This window comes from Sciurus vulgaris, assembly GCF_902686455.1.
Source record: "Sciurus vulgaris genome assembly, chromosome: 5".
In the NCBI taxonomy this organism is placed as follows: Eukaryota; Metazoa; Chordata; class Mammalia; order Rodentia; family Sciuridae; genus Sciurus; species Sciurus vulgaris.
The window spans coordinates 157100302-157118198 of record NC_136465.1 but is presented as its reverse complement, the minus strand read 5'-3'; the positions used below and the strand labels follow the sequence as shown (position 1 = coordinate 157118198).

The 17897-nt window shown below is 35.7% G+C and overlaps 1 protein-coding gene across 2 annotated transcripts in view; it reads right to left on the bottom strand.

Moving 5' to 3' along the window:
• Nucleotides 1-17635, bottom strand: part of NEDD1 (NEDD1 gamma-tubulin ring complex targeting factor) — a 58541-nt gene extending 40906 nt beyond the window's left edge. The window contains exons 1-5 of one of the 2 annotated variants that reach the window (XM_079142866.1): nucleotides 17505-17635; nucleotides 15177-15318; nucleotides 12427-12521; nucleotides 8582-8698; nucleotides 2444-2584 (exon numbers count right to left, since the gene is read on the bottom strand). In XM_079142866.1, coding sequence (XP_078998992.1) covers nucleotides 2444-2584; nucleotides 8582-8698; nucleotides 12427-12521; nucleotides 15177-15312 — 489 coding nt within the window. In that variant the 5' untranslated portion in view covers nucleotides 15313-15318; nucleotides 17505-17635. Of the gene's footprint in view, nucleotides 1-2443; nucleotides 2585-8581; nucleotides 8699-12426; nucleotides 12522-15176; nucleotides 15319-17239; nucleotides 17366-17504 lie in introns of those variants that run through there. The other variant, XM_079142867.1, reaches the window with a different exon arrangement.
• Nucleotides 17636-17897: the final 262 nt, after the last annotated feature.

The window sequence follows — 17897 nt, the reverse complement described above, 5'->3', positions numbered from 1 at the left end:
TGAACTACTAACTCATGCAACAAAGCAAACATGACTAAAAGAAACTAGGCACATGATTTCTTTTATGAAATAAGATACAGTGACTGGAAAACATAGGGAGTCTTTGGTGTGCTGGAAACAGTCTGTATCTTGTAGTTACAAGTTCATAAAGCTGTATATACATACTTTACTACATGTATATTATATCTCAATTTAAAAAAAACTTAAATCTTCCACACATAATTAGGCCAAAAGCTATAAACAAGCCTAGTATTTTTAGGAGTATTCCTTTGTTTTAATAAGAAAACTACAGCAGGATACAATGAAAACTGAAGCGTAAGAATACGCATGGTAGTATCTGATCTAATTTTATGCTACTAAAGAGCCAGTCCAAATTTTATAACTGTCATGCTTCTAATACAAAAGAGAAAGAAAATTAGTCTATTTCCTATGACATTTGGTCACTGGATATTAATTTTTTTCACAGAAGTTCCAAAGTTTTTAAACTTAGACTCTGTCACTATCAAAATGCATACAAAAAAGAAAATACAAAAACAAAACACAATTTTTTCTGACAATAAAACATTAACATCATAAGAAACATGTCTGTGAAAAAAATCACATCCTCAACCACAAAATGCAGGAAGTGAGATTATCTCTAAAAGCTTCTTTCTAGTTCAGATATTCTATAATTCTGACTTTCAGTTAAACACTGATTAGCTCACCTAAATGCTTTCCAAAACGAAAGCCAAATCTTGCGTCTGGCATTCAAATCTTAATGTCAATACTCTTCTTTTCCCATACTAGTCCCATATAAAAGTTCTCCTTGCTGTCATTTTCTCCATGTAAAATATTCCTTTCCCAAAGTTCTATATTAGCCTAATACAATTTTTCATCTCTAAATGTATTCATATATTCATTCACATATTATATCCAGCATCTTTTCCATGTAAAGTATGAAGTTGGACAACAAAATAACAACAAAAAAACAAGTCATGGTTCCAATCGTAATGTGGACATGTGAAGAGGTAAGTTAGCATCGAAAATCTGCCAAGAGGACACATTATACTGCCACAGCAAAACCAAAAAATTAACCCAGCTGGAATGCTCCCTCTTTCAATTTTCCCCATTTTATTCCCAGAAAGCTTTCTCTCACCTGTTCTGAATCCAAGATTATTGTATATCAACACCTCATAATACCATTTATGCTTATAACTCCTTTATTTCTAATATATATGAAACTTGAAAAATCTTTTTCCTGTATACATATCAATAAATTTCCCTTAAGTACTAAATATTATTCAAATAATTTTAAAAAAACTACTGCTTTCCAACAGTGAAGATCTCTTGTAAGTTTTGATTCCTTAACACATTTTAAAAAATAGAAACATAAAACTCCATTACCCTTTGCCTAACCACTGTTATGGTTTGGATGTGAGATGTCCCCTGAAAAGCTCACGTGGCAATGCAGGCGTATTCCGAGGTGCAATGATGAGATTATGAGAGCTGTGGTGAGAGATGTGGCTAGTGGAAGTAGTTCACCTGGAGCATGACCTTGGGAATTATATTTTGTTCCTGGTTCATCCCTGGCTCTTGCTCACTCGCTCTCATTCTCTCTCTGCTTCCTGGCAGCCATGAACTGAACCACTTTCCTCCACCATATCCTTCTGCCATGATGTTCTACCTCACCTCAGGCCTGAAGCAAGCAATGTTATCACCTGACTGTGGACTGAGATCTCTCAAACCATGAGCCTAAATAAACTTTTCCTCCTCTAAGTTGTTCTTGTCAGATATTGTGGTCACAGCAATGAAAAAGCTGACTAACACATCTACAGTATTTATGAACATAAATATCTACCTTGTAGCTGAAAGCCTGAAATATGCAATACTTCTATGACAGATATGCCATAGAAAGCTTAAAATCTGCCCGGTGCAGTGGTGCACACCTATAACCCCAGCTGCTTGGGAGGCTGAGGAAGGAGAATCTTGAGTTCAAAGCCAGCCTCAGCAAAAGCGAGACATTATGCAACTCAGTGAGACCATTTCTAAGTAAAATACAAAATAGGCCTGGGGATGTGGTTCAGTGGTAGAGTACCCCTGAGTTCAATCCCTGGTACCAAAAAAGTACCACAAAACAAAAAAAGATTAAAATCCATATTTTAGGCTTAATCTACTAACAACTAGTTGCATTTTGTTAAGTATAGTTATATTCTAGTAGTGTGTGTATATATATATACATATGCATATTTAATTACATAATCAAATTTGGTTAAGCTCCCTAATCCAGTGGTATTAAATAATTTTAACATTTTTAAACATCACCATCAAAAACTAGAAATGTTTTAAGCAAGGTAAATAAATTTAAGACATATAAAAATGTTTTAAATTCATTGTCCTATGTAAAATAATTTAAAATCTATGTTATATACTTCATTTTGAATAAACCCACACTGCCATACTGTACCTGGTTACTACCATGGCCAAAAGGAGTACTAGATATATTAGTGGTTACACTGTGCAAAATAATTTCACCACTAAGAGATCCAGAAGCAATATAGCAATCATTCCAGTTGTATGTTACACAAGTTACTTCATCTTTATGATCCTGAAAGAGAGAAATCCAAGTAAGCACAATGCTTCATACCGTCACCCAGCCCATCTTCATAGTTTGTAAACACCAAATATTATGTTTGTTATAATGCTGTTTTAACATTTTCCTCAAATAATTTTTTAAAAATTGCTCAGATGTTTAAGAAATTATATAATCAACACCAAATCTTCTCAGGAAACAGTATTCATTTTTCATAAACATATTAATGGTCTAAGCACTTTGAAACAAGAGATAGTATGGAAAAGTAATTTGTTAAATGCCTACTTAAAGAATTCATTCTCACTGACGAATAGCATTTATTGCAAGTTGACTCTTGGTATTACCATCCAACTGAGAAGATGAAACATTTATATTAACATGGAAATGACAGAGCAAATGCTGAGTGGTAGAGAATAGACTATTACTCTGAACTGGTTGACAGAAGACATAAAACTTGAGTTCATAGTCAAAGAAGGGATAGGAGAGCCTAAGTCATGGTGCACACCTGTAATCCCAGCTATTCCAAGAGGAGAATCACAAGGTTCAAGGCCAGCTTAAGCAACTTTAGTGAGGTCCTGTCTCAACAAAAAATATAAAGGGCTAGGGATATCGAACAGTGGTAGAACACTGCTGGGTTAAATTTCCATTCCCCACCCCTACTGCATACACACAAAGAATACAAAGGATAAGAGATGAGGAAGAGGAAAGGAACCAGATATTACAAAATGGAAGACAGGAAAAAACAAACGAGCAAGGCACATTCTGAGACATGGCACAGCAGCTGCTTATATTTGCTGAGTACCTACCCGTGCTGGGAGCTTCATATGCTACTATTTAATCTTTAGAAAATCCCAAAAGGCAGGTCACTTCACCCATTTACAGATGAAGTACATGAGGCAAGAAAGGTTAATAAATCCATGCAAGCTCATATAACAGCTAAATGACAGAACCAGATTCAATTCCAGGTCAAACTCCAAAGCCTATATTCCTCCTACTATAACAGACTCCCTCTCAAATCCAAATGGGAATCCACTTTGATGAAATAAAAGTGTTGGGTCTTAAACAAACTGAGTTCACAAGGACTGCTTCCCAATATCAAATTAAAGATGTTTAACAGGAAAATGGAAAAGCTATCAAAGTTAGCAGAGTAGTTTTTAAACAGTCTAGTGCCATATCATAAGAAAAACTAAGTGTGGTATTTAATAATTAATGTCATATCAAGAGTAGCTATGACATCCCACTTATAACTTTTTCAGAAATTTACATTTTATTACTTTTCTAAATCAAAGAAACGATTGCCTGTGGGGGAAAGAAATGTCTGACAAGAAGAAAAAAAGGAATTATAAACATTTTGTGCACTGTTGCCATTTGGTGAATTAAGAATGTGGGATTCAATAAATTTCTATGACTTTGTCAAGGGGCAGGTATCTCCCTAATTTCAGCTGTGAAAAATAAGTCATTCAGTTAATATTTACTAAGCACTAACCAAGTGCCAGATACCATTATACCATCAGGAAAAGGACTGTAGGTGAGGGATCCAAAGGTGGAAGATAAGATTTCACACTCTCACCAGTGGTCATTCAAATACTACTTAATGAATGAAGAAACAAGTTACTCCAAGAATTTCAAACAATAAGAAAAGAAAAAGCTATCTGGAGTAAATGGGAAAGGCAAGGATGGAAAAATGAAGAGAATTTTGCCGTGCAGGATGGAGTAAGTGAAATTTCTAAAAAGTTATGATGTGTGACAAAATTGGCCATAGACTTTCAATCTTTTCAATTTTGTAAACGTTCCCTATACAAAGAAGATACGTTCCCCTAAGAAGTTTTAACTCAAATATTCCATAATTTAAAAGATTATGTAATAAATAGTAATATCTGCTTTTGCTAGAAGCATTTTTGCCATTGCTATTTAGCAGAGAAAAAGTTCTTTAACTTTCCTGTTTCTCCATCCATACACAGGAAAAACACTACTTGCTTTGCAGTGTTTATTGTTTTGCTTTTGATTTTTGATACCAGGGATTGAACCCAGGAGTACTTAACCACTGAGCCACATCCCCAACCCTTTTTTTAATTGTGAAATATGGCCTTGCTAAGTTGCTGAGGCTGGCTTTGAACCCGTGATCCTCCTGCCCTGAATCACCGGGATCACCGGCCTCTCAAGCTACTAAGATTACAGGCAGGTGTCACCACACTCAGCAGTACTTATTTTTTCTTCACATCTTTTTGGTACATTGCAGTTGCATTTACTGATGGGATTTGTTATTACATATTTGTACATGCACAGAACATAACAATGTAATTAGGCCAATATCACCCCCCAGCACTTCTCCTCTACCTCCATGCCTCACAACCCCGTGGTCCCTTTCCACTATTGAGCTCCCTTGGATTTTTAAGAGATCTACCTCCACCTTTGTTTTCCTTTTTCCTCTCTAGCTTACCCATCTCAAAGAAAACATGTAATCCTTGACGTTCTGAGTTTGACTTATTTCAATTAATATAATGGTCTCTAGTTCCATTCATTTTCCTACAACTACCATAATTTCATTTTTCTCTATGGCTGAAATATATAATACATTTTCTTTATCCATTCATCTGTTGATGGATAGTTCCACAGTTTGGCACCTATAAGTGAATTATGAATTGTGCTCCTATAAACATGGATATGCACTACAGTAAGATGACTTTAATTCTTCAGGATAAATACTGAGAAGTGGTATAGCTGGGTCATATGGTGATTACATGCCTAGACTTTTGGGAAGTTTCCATACTGATATCCATAGTGGCTATAAAATTTGCAGTCCCACCAATAGTGTGAGTGTGTTCCTTTTTCTTCACACCCTCTCCAGCATATATTGTTGTTTGTATTCTTGATGACTGCCATTCTGACTGGTGTGAGATGAAACCTCAGTGTAGTTTTGATTTAAATTTCCCTAACTGCTATGATGTTGAACATTTTTTCATATATTTGTTGGCCATATATATTTCTTCTTTTGAGAAGTATGTGTTTAATTCATTTGCCCATTTATTAATTGGGTTATTTTTTTGGTATAAATTTATCTCTTTTTATGTTCTATATATTAATCCCCTTTCCAAAAGTAGCTAGCAAAGATTTCCTTCCATTTGGTGGGTTATCCACATTCCTAATTGTTTCCTTTGCTGTGTGAAAGCTTTTTAATTTGATACGGTCTCATTTATTAACTCAGCATTATTTCTGAGCAATAGGGGTCCTATTGAGAAAGTTGTTGCCTGTGCCTAAAAGCCAGAGTATTCTCTCTATGTTTTTTTCTGGGAGTTGCATTGTTTCTGGTCGAATTCTGAGGTCTTTAATCCATTTTGAGTTGATTTTTTTTCAGAATGAGAGATAAGGATGTAGTTTCATTCCAAATACAGATAACCAGTTGTCCCAGCACCATTTGTTAAAAAGGCACTTTTGTCAAGGATCACATGATTGAGTGTGGGTTTGTTTGTGTCTTCCATTCTGTTCCATTGGTTTGTGTGTCTGTTTTTATGCCAGTTTTACCATGTAGTTGTTGCTACAATAGCTCTGTAGTATAATCTGAAGTCAGGTATTGGGATGCCTCCAGCCTTGCTTTCTTTGGCTTAAAATTCCTTTTGTTATTCTGGGTCTTTTAGTCTTCCAAATGAATTTTAGGATTGTTTTTCCTAGTTCTGTGAACAATGTTATTGGCATTTTGATGCAAATTTCACTGAATATGTATGCTGCTTTTGTTAATATGGCCATTTTAAGGATGATTCTGCTCACCAATGAACATGGGAGATCTTTCATCTTCTGAGGTCTTTTTCAATTTCTTTCTTCAGTGTTCTATGGTTTTCATTGTAGCGGTCTTTCACCTTCTTGGTTAGATTTATTCCTAGATTTTTGTTTATTTTCAAGCTATTGTGAATGGAATTGCTTTCTTGATTTCTTTCTCAATAGATTTGTTATTGGCATACAGGAAATCTATTAATTTTTGCATAATGATTTTGTAACCTGCTACTCTGCCATATTTATTAGCTCTACTAGTTTTGGGTAGAATTTTTTTTGCTCTTCCAGGTATAGGATCATGTCATCTTCGGTGATAATTTGACTTCTTCCTTTCTATTTTTGTCCCTTTTATTTCCTTCTCTAGCCTAATTGCTCTGGATAGGATGTCTAGCACTATATTATTAAACAGGAGAGGTGAGAGTGGACATCCCTGTTTTGTCCCAGATTTTAAAGGAAATGCTTTCAGTTTTTCCACATTTATAATGAGGATGGCTTTGAATTTTTCATATATAGCCTTTATGATGTTAAATTTCTTCCATCCCTAGTTTTTTCAGTGTTTTTATCATAAATGGGTGCTGAATTTTGTCAAAAGCCTTCTTCACATATATTGAGATTACTAAGTGATTTTGTACTTAATTCTGTCAGTGTGATGAGTTATATTTATTGCTTCATGTATATTAAACCATCTTTGCATCTCTGGAATAAAACCAACTTGGCCGTGGTGTGCAATTTTCTTAATATATAGTTGAAAACAATTTGCTGATATTTTATTAAGTATTTTTGCATCTAAATTTATCAATATTGGTCCTTAGTTTTCTTTCCTTGATGTGTCCTTATTTGGTTTTGGTATGAGTGTGATTTATTCATAGAATAAATTTGGAAGTGTTCTGTTCCTCTTTCTCTCACAGAATAGTTTGAGGAGTACTGATATTAGTTCTTCTTTAAAGGTTTGGTAGGTCAGCTAAGAATCCATCTGGTCCTGGGTTTTTCTTTGTTAGAGGCTTTTTATTACTACTTGTATCTCATTTTATTACTGCTAGTATCTCATTAGAAGTTATTGATTTTCTATGTCCTCTTTATTCAGCGTCAGTATGTTGCATTTGTCTGGAAATATATCCATTTCGTCTAGGTTTTCCAATTTTATTGGAGTATAAGTTTTCAAAATAGTCCCTAATGATCTGCTGGATTTCTGAGATGTCTGTGGTAATTACTTCTTTTTCATCTCTAATTTTATTAATTTGGTTTTCTCCCTTTTTCTTTTGGTTAGTTTATCTCTTCAAAGACCCAACTCCTAATGGCAATATTTAAACAGCAGTTATAGGATTATATTTCAACTTAGCTAAGAGAACAACATTCTTCAATATTATGACTTCTCTGGTAAGAATTAACTCAATGACATTATAACATATACAAAAATGACTGGTATTTGCTACAAAATAACCTGAAGGTAGCAAGATGAGAGAGTCAGTGAAGATAAAGATGAAATACTCTTGAATAAGAGTTGATGTCAGATGACAAGTACATGATTGATGGTTTAAAGGAAGTTCTTTCTGTGAGTACACATGTGTGTACACATATATATTTAAAATTTTTCACATCAAAACTTTATTAAACTTTAAAAATCAACTTCTAAAGAGCAAAAAGACAAACTGTGAAAAGTATTATTCCAAAAGTCATCATAACCATACTTTGAGATGAATACTTTCATTTTCTGAAAGTGCAAAAATTTAAGTAATAATTTTAAATGTTAAGATATTTTAAAGAAGTATTTCATTACCAAGTTGAAAATACATATGCAAAAACAACACAAAGAGCCAGCATCCAAATATACTACAGAACTAAAAAGCTAAATTCCAAACTCTGATGACTAAATCGATTGCTATCATCCTACAACCACTTTTATTTTTCCAAAATTCCTCAAAAAAAAAAGAAAAAAAAAAATCCCTGAAGGCAACAAACCATGCTTCAGGAGAAGAAAAAATAAAAAAGGAAGCAGCTCAAACAAGAAGAGAACTAAGTAGAAAAATTAGGAAAAAGTTTCAAATGCTAGCAATATTGCCCTAATAATATACACAGAGGCAAAAAGGATAAGGTTTTTGGCTAAACAGCACCTTTACTTCCCCTAACAAACCTCCCTTCAATTCTGAAGCATCTTAATTTTATCCTCAAAATTAAAAGTTTGGGTATTTAAACACACTGAGAGATAACCCTTCTGTAAAGATTAAAAAAAAAAAAATTGCTTACCTTGAGAGATCGATGAACTCTTTTTGATTTTAAATCCCAAATATTAACAGTGCTATTTAGGCCTCCGCTTACCAAATACATAGATGTGGAATTCAGATCGACACATGTCTGCTTTTGCTATTTAAAAAAAAAAAAAAAAAAGTTAATTTAACAGAGCCCACAGCTACCAGTACTTAGTCAGCATTCCATGGTAACAGTTACACTAAGGATTCTCCTCTTATCATCTTTCATATGGATCCAAATTTCTAGAAGACTTCAAGGAAATCAGGTTAGCAGCCTCTTCCACTGAAGAATGACAGCAGGGGAAGCTTAGGAAACAAGAAATCCAGGCCTCCAACTAAGGCTTACTTGCCCTTAATATTTCTCCTTGTTAAAACCTATTCTCTCATCTCCACAGAATATCTTAAATAAGAATCAATCCCCAGATCAGAAAATAGCAAAAAGTGAGGTTTTTAAAGAATTTTCTAGTTTACACTAGAAACCAAATTACAAATGGAGAGTTTTTAAACAGATTGAGATATGAGCCCTAAGTCTCCTAGAAAATCTCATTGTAAGGAGCTCAAGTTTGAAACACATCATCAAAACCCGACCTCAGGGGCTGGAGATGTAGCTCAGTGGTAGAGTACTTGCCTAGCACGCATGAGGACCTGGATTAAATTCCCAGCATGGCAAAAAAATAAAAAATAAACCTGACTTCACATTCTTCCTCATCTCTATAAGGATACCATCCATTCTGTTTCTCAGAATAAAAATTCTAAACAATTCTTGACTCCTTGTTCTTCCTCTGATCAATCAGTAAGTCCTAGAAACTCCCAACCACCTTTAGCTACTACTAGCACTAATCCAAACTTAGCCACTACTAGCATTAATCCAAACCTTGCCAAACCAAAACAGCAATATCCTAGTTTCACTATTTCCACTCCTGCCTCCATATACACCAAACTCCCTAAGTAGACAGAACTTTAAAAAATGCAAATCAAAGCATGCCTACTTGTTTAAAAATCTTCAATAGCTTTCAATCACACCTAGAATAAACTCCAAACCCATTAACCTAGCTTCCAGAGCCCTATTCATATGGGTCCTGTCTACTTCATGTCCTACCATTTTCTTCCTTATCTACTAATTCTCCAGCCATAGTGACCTTTTATTTCTTAAATTCACAGCAATTCTGTATTTGCCTCAAGGATTCATATTGCTAGCTTTTGACCAAGAGTATCAACTAACATAATAACGTAGCAGGATGCACATCACATTAGTGTTTTAGTACAGTTGCTATAATTCTCTTGTAGGTACTATTCTAAGTATTGACTTTGGTCTAAAGAGACTAATAAGATTTAGAATCTGGTTGTCACTGCAAACCAGGATAGTTTGTTAAAAACTAAATAAAACAGACAAAGGAGCTTGGGTTGTAGCTCAGTAGTAGAACGCTTGTCTAGCATGTGTGGGGCACAAGGTTCAATCCTCAGCATCACATAAAAATAAAATAAATAAAATAAAGGTATTGTATTCACCTACAACTAAAAAGAATTTTTTTTTTTTTAAAGAAAATAGATAAGGATGATGTCCAGCAAGACTGATATATTAGGTTGCCAAATTACATTTATTCCTAAGGGTTCAGAATAAACTCTACACTTATAGTTTGCTTACCCTCTTAATAGGTGATCTTTTTATGTTAATGTGTTATTAATGTAATAAATAAACTTAAATAATTTAAATAATTAGTAGAAATTGTGTGGTTATTACGGGAATCCTGTAACCCCAAGACACAAGGCAACAACAACACAATTTTTAAAAATCTAAAAATAACAGCTGGTCAAATTTACAGATTATTTAGTAGCCTATTATGTCCATTATAATTTTATTAACAACAGTCTGTCTACTTTAAAGAATATATAAAAAGAAAAGAATTTAAAGTTCTATCTAAAAGTAATTTTTAAATAAGTAGAATGGAATCTTATTTTTCCAAGCAGAAAAGATGTAAGATTTTAAAAAGCACATGAGTAACAGGACTCGGGTCCCACAAAAACAGAAGTTATCAACACACTAATACTTTACAAGAAATTCCTAAGAAAGACTATAAAATTGATGTTTGCCAAGCATTTTACAAGTAAATTAAGTAGATTCAAAATTAGAACTATAAGGATCTCACTTTTATCTACTTGCATTATGTGACTTCTTAAATGTGGGAAAGGCAGATAAGAATTACAGCAACTAATTTAAAATATTCACAAAATCCTTAGAACTATGCCACATTTGTTAATATCATCTGTTAAGTTTATGCTCAGGAAAAAAAAACAGATCCCAAACACAGACACTGATTCCCTGATTTTAAGACATAATACATTAAAGTGTGTGTGTAAATAAAAGTAGAGGAAGCTGACCACCTTTGAGAGATTCCAAAGATCCAAAGATGGTTTTTAACTACTCTTGAAGACAAGACTGCAGTCTGCTGACTGACCAGGGACATTCTCTGCCTATTTTACTTAACCCATTATGTCTCATCATCCTATGTATAAAACACCTATAAAAGCTTAAACTGAGCAATTTTATAGGTGTCTTTTTAACATTTCATAGGTTCTTAACAGGGATCTATATATAGGATGACAGGATATAATTTAATTCTATTTGAATAGGTAGAGTACATCAAACCCCTTTTCTATCCTTAGCAGACATTATCTCTGCCCAAGACTCCAGTTGTGGGTTGGAAGTGAGCTTCAGGCCAATCCCACCAGAAACCTATAAGAGAGGATTGATAAAATTCTAATGTTCCATCCCATAGTAGGGTAACTAAGTTGAACACAATAACTGTATATCTCAAAATAGCTAGCAGAGAATTTTTAATGTTCCCAACACAAAGAAATAATACATTTCTGAGGTGATGGATATGCCAACTTACCTGATGCCGATGAATGCATATTGTGTAAGTGAAATATCAGTTTACTCCATAAATATGTATAGCTACAATATACCAATAAAAATAATTTTTATAAACTTGTTAAAAATCTTAAGTCCTCTTTAAATTAGCTGAGTTTTTATCTTTTGTTTTGATTTTTTTTTTCCTAAGTGGGCTACCTTACCTATCCCAGTATGTAAAAATTATGATCGTTTATAATGATTTAAGGTCTGCTATGAAAACCTTGAAACTTTTTTTTAAACATAGTTGTCAACTACCTGTCCTTTTTTTTTAAGACTTTATATTATTTTAAAAAGAAACAGCTTTCAAGGAGTGTTTATGAATAAAAATGAGGAAGCCAATATTATTTTGAACCAGGGGATTAACTTATAAAACAACAGGATATGGAAATAATATGCAGTGAGTGCTTCATTTCATGTACTGTGGGACTGAAGCTCATTTTGACAAAGTCATCCTTTCAAGGAGAGCTTGAGGGAAGCTCAGGCAGCACCCTCCTCCACGAGGTCAACTCAATCTGAAGCAGAGGGCTACCATCAGATGTAAGTCTTTAGCTGATGGTCCTGAACCCAAGGCCAATAAGAGTAGTTATATCATTAGGGTTCACAGGGCCAGGTCAACTTAGTGACTAAAGTGGGACATAGGCCTAAATCAGGCATCAAGATCCCATTTACAGAGCAAAAATAGAGAAACCGAATGCCCAATTAATAAAATTCAAGCCCTCAATCGCTCTTGTGGGATCCAATATTATTTTACCTAAAGATATTTCAGTAAGCATATCTACTGCACCTTTAAGTGTTACTGTACTGAGTTTAGACTAAAAATAATGCTTTAAACCACTTTCCTCTTTAGTTGCAAGTACCACAGTAAATAAGCAACTGTTATACAAGTAGAACTATGATTCCAAACAAAGAGTTTCAAAACGAAAACTTACCCCTTCAGCAAGCTCCAAAAGTGGAACAGGCTTACATTTGCAACTTGAAACAACTATTTTGTCACCACTGGAAGATGCTGTTACAAGAAAGTTATCTAAATGAAGAGTTAAGGAGCATCAAACAATCCATAAGCATCTACGGCACTGGATTATTATTTAAGAATGCAATCACACAAGCAAACACTAAGATAAGCACATAACTATAGCTTATACTGTAGCTTTCAAATCTGTCTCAGGTTACTAATTAATAAGACTCTTTACTACTACTGCAAGGAAGATCTGCCCCTTCTGGCTCTGTTACCACTTGAAAGCTACTTAACCCATGTGAAATTCTATTCCATTTTCAGGGTAGGCCAGAAGGACTAATTTTATCCTTCAAGAATAAGAACATGACAAAGGCAACATCAGCAAATAACAGTAAACCTTTCTATCCATAAAAAGTACTTAAGATGCTTATTTATTAAACTGTGTCTGGTAAGAATTTAAGCCACAAAATAAGTACCCACATGACTCTCCTAATTTTACAAAAAAAATGAATACTGATTATTTTCTCGGGACTGGAATTCTTTTGATAGAATATTTCAATCTGAAATGCATTAAAAATGACTATTACAGTAACTATGTCAAATAGAAGTGAGTGTGGTTAAATATCAACTAGTAATATAATGGAAGAATTATAACTATTTTAAATTAAATATAATCTAAATTAATTTTAATTTAAAATTATATTTATTTTACATAAATGAGTAATAAGTAAACACAAAACAAGGTAACTAAAATTTTTGAACATACTCATATAATGAATAAGAGTTAGATTTTTAGTTAAAACACATTAAAATATCAGTAGATTAAATCTATGCTCTTTAACAAGCAAAGTTTATGCAGAGCATCAGTGTAGAAAGGCTAAGTAGATAATCCTAACTATTACTTTTAGAAAATCTGCATAACATCCAGATTTTTTTTCTAGACCATGTATTAAAATTTTATTATATGACTCAAACAAAATAATTTATACATAGATACTACAAAACTGAGAAAAAAAAAATCACTTCTCTTTCCTTGGCTTCTTCCTCTGTTTACCACCATTATTCCTTAGAATATAAAAAAGAACTGAAACAAGATATTGTAAGAGGGTAAGCTAGTTACTTTTCAAATTTCTCTTATAGAAGTCATGAGAAAATGAAGAACATTACTAAAGAACCAAAAGAACAAGAGAAAACTAACCTCCCTCACACTAATCCCATTCTTGCAACTTATGCTATGGGAACCCAAAAGTTGCTGAGTTCAACCACTCTTTGTTCTTCAATAACTAACCTCCATGGAAGGAATCAAAACCTCATTAGGAATACGAATATATGAAGGCTTTCAATGCACATTCATGCATACAAGAAAACTATACTGAAATAAAACCAGTTTCCAAAAGTCACCCAACACAACTTCATGGCCACATCAGCTTGTTGGTATATAATTTAGAAAAATATCAGCAAACACTAGCTCCCAGTAAAATTCCTTAGAACAAAAATAATGAATAATAAATCTTATTAAGAACTGCTCCTTTTCTCTTACAGAAAAAATTCTCTGAAAATAATGAAAATCTAAAAATAGAGGGCAACAACTTCACACAGTTGCCTCCCTCTTTAAAACATTTTCCCTACTATACATTGGAGAATTCTTCAAGAAATGTAGTCACTTCACCATGAATTTGATTAATAGGGCATCAAAGTAAATTTTATTACTTTAATACAAAATCAAGAAATGATGAAGAGGTATATTTAAATCACTAAGAAAATTTGTAATTTTTGTTATGTATTTGTAAGAATAAGCCTTGGACCTAAAAAGTTCTAATATTTTTGTTGGATCAGTCATATTTTAAAGTTTTAATATTTTTCATTTGGAAGCAGAACATTAATACTTTGGTATTGCTAAGATCACACAACAAATAAAACTTACTGTTTACAAACAGTGTAGGCATTTTACAAAATAGTTCCTAGCATACCAACTGTATATTCTCATACAAAGGGTGGTAAGAGTTTATAGCAGTGATTCTCAACTGGAGGTGACTGGCAATTCTGGAGACATTTTTGGTTGTCACCACTGTTGCTACTGGCACATAGTGGGTAAAGGCCAGAAAAGCGGCTCAACATCCTACAATACATAGAAAGTACGCACGACATGACATCCTACAATGTATAGGAAGGCCCAAAATGTCAATAGTGTGAGGTTGAGAAACCTTTTTACAGGTTTCATTCCTTCATTTATTTTATCCACATTTAGGTGCTCATCAAGAAAGAAGTCAAGCTAGATAATTTTACTATTTCTGTTTAGGAAACAATGTTACTTTCATCACAAAAAGGAAGAGAAATACAAGTAGAACATCAGTAAGATGGGGATACTCAACAATTTATCTCCTCTCATTTTGCTTCTGCCTTCAAATTGTCATTAATTTCCAAATCAGATTCAAAATAGTCAAATGTAGATACAAAACTCATTCCAAACTACTGACAACACAATTAATTCTATGTTCTATATAGAGACTAATAGTTTTTTAAATAGAGTTTTTTTGATGAAGCGGGCTGCAACTAAAACTTTAAAAGACAAAATCAAAGTACATTTATATGTATTGTTTTTTAAAACTTTTTTAATCTATGGTAGCCATATTAAATATATTTTTCATTATGTGTAATATGCAAAAGTTTCATTCATACTGGTTAAGCCTAATAAGGTGGTTACTTAAAAAAAAAAAAGGATACTATTGCTGCTCCAACACATTGAACTGATTCCATGTGGTGATGTGTGGGGGTTAAATTTATCCACCAGTGTCATAGATGAAGCATCCCATATTTTAACATCATCTCCTGATGAAGCAAATCTGAGGTTTTCCTGCATGGCTGCCTACAAAAAAAATTTAGAATATATTTAAACAAGGATGGGAAAGAAAAAAAAAAAAAAAACCCTGCTGAAATGAAACATCTAATCTAAAATAAACAGCTTTGTCCTTTTTTACTCTAGTGCACTCACCACAAAGTAGAAGTGACCTTTCTGAAATATACATCACATACTCTTGGATGACCCTTCCAATAGTTCTCTAACAGCAATTATGATAAAATCCAACTTCCTTACCCTACCTTACATGACCGGGCTACTGTGTAACTCTTTTCCCCAAGGGCCACCAGACTCTGGACACAGTGGCCTTCTGTCTCATAGGACAGGACAAGGTCATTCTCACCTTAGTGTCTTTTCATTTGCTGCCCCATGGTCAACTTCTCATCATTCAGGTCTCAGCTCAAGTGTCTCTGCTTCAGAAAGGTCTTCCCTGACCATTGCGGCTAAAGTGGTCCTTTACCAGTTACTCTGTATTCTACTGTCCAATTTCATTTCTTTTTCATGGCATTTACTACTATCTGAAATTCCTATTTGTTCTCAAAATAATGTCTGCCTTCCCATACGAGAATCTTGAAACATTCCTGGCACACAGTAGGTACTCAATACCTAAGTGTTAAAAATAACTCTCTAATCTCTTAAAAATGTACCCTAAACTGGTGTTCTTGAGAGTCTGAACCCTGTCATCCCAAGTTTTCCAAATAACTAAAATTAGCAATACCATCAAAAGAGATGCCACTTTATCCCATACCAATTCTTGATCTATGATGCCCTCACTTTCATCATTTATTTACAGTATGCACTATGTAAAGGCACTACATAATTCTAACAAGGTAATCTCACAACCAAAGGCAGTCTAGAAGACATGAGGCAAGGACGGTGCTCTAGGAAAATACTTTAAAGAGCAGCAAGTAGTATGAATGATAGGTAAGGGGAAAAAATGCTCAAAAGTACATGTGAAAGAAAACTGCAAAGTACACTCCCAACACCTTCCTGGTAGGGACAGTGAAAGAGTATTGCAGATCAATAGCCATGTCATACAGGTCCCCAAGTCATCAGGAAAGCATCACATTTATGTCCAATATACTCCAGTTGAGAGGGCAAATTAAAGGCATATTATAGCAACCTTTCATTCTCAAGAGACAAAAAAATTTTAAATATTAAAAAGCTAACACTCTTAGCCAGAAAACTCACACACGTTTTATTATGCTCCTTTCATCAAATATACAGTGCTAAAAGTCATTAAAAAGGCACCTGTTGAAATGTAGATATACAATGTTTCGATTTGGTGTTTTAAACATGTAACCTATGCCCTCTTGTTTCCCTACTCAAGTTAACAATGAGATACTGGAAAGGTGATCTCTAGAAAACACAACTGCAAGATGTGGCTACCATAATCGTACCTGGTTTCCACTGGTCAGTGTGGTGTAGTGGGCACATCACTTAAGTCAAAGTTCAGAAAAGCTGGATTCAAAGGGCTGCCCTAACTTAGGTGATGGTAACCTTGTCAATTATTAAATGTTTTCTTCTCTAAGCGGGAAAGAGGACCATCTACCTACCTACCACCCATCTTCTGAGATCTGTGCACATTTACGGGAGAAGCATTACATCAGCTCTTGAAAGGGGGGGTCCCATCCAAACAGATCTGCTAGGGCACTAAGAATAAACCGGGCACCACGCCATTACGGTTTAGGGATGGTAGCTGCCCGCAACAATCCAACGACACTCAGCTGAACAAAACTTCTCCAACTTTCCTCCACCAGGACGCACTCTAGTCGCCAGAGAACGGCTCAGCTGGAGTTACCCTGTAAAATGCATTCGAGTGCCCGCCAAACGAACCGTAAGGAGGTTTACAAAAAAGGGAGACGGACTTGCGGGGAAGAGGCAAACTTTCCGGAGGCAGCGCAACCCCCTACAGCCGCCGCCAACCTACCCTGGCGGGCCCGGTCTGCCCCTCGGGACCAGGCGGAGCAGTCGCGGACGGAGGTGCGTGACCCCGGCCCGCGACTCCCGGGGCACTTCCCCGGCCGCCGCGCCCCTGCGGGGCAACCGCCCGGCGCTCAGGGCCGGCCCGGGTGTGCGGAGCCCAGGCGCCTCCGGCCCGTCCCCTGAAGTGGCTGAGGGGCAGCCAGGCGTCTGGAGAGTGCTTGGACCAGACCGGCGGCCACCGGCTGACTCCGGGTACTCCGGGACCTCACCTCTCCGCGGCGGCACAACAGGGGGCCCCGGCGCAGCCCGCTCGGCACTCGGCTTCCGGCTCCCGCCTGGACTAGTTAAACTTCGGCGGCCGGAAGTCCCGCCCCGGACTACGTCACGGAGTGAGGCGCAGCCCCCAGCGGCGCTCGCGTGTGCAGGGCAGGAGCCCGGCAGGGGCTGAGCCCTGGGCGGCTGCAATCTAAGTCATCCCAGACGTGGGGCGGGAATCTGGGCTCGGGACGACTACCTCCACGCCCCAGCGATGGCCGGCCGAGCGCTGCTTCTGTCATTCATTTGTTCACTGACCTCCTACTGTGTGGCAGGCACTGTGTTAGCTGACTCGGGCCACAGTGTTGGGTTTAGCCTGGGGTGGACAAGAGTACAAAGAACACTCT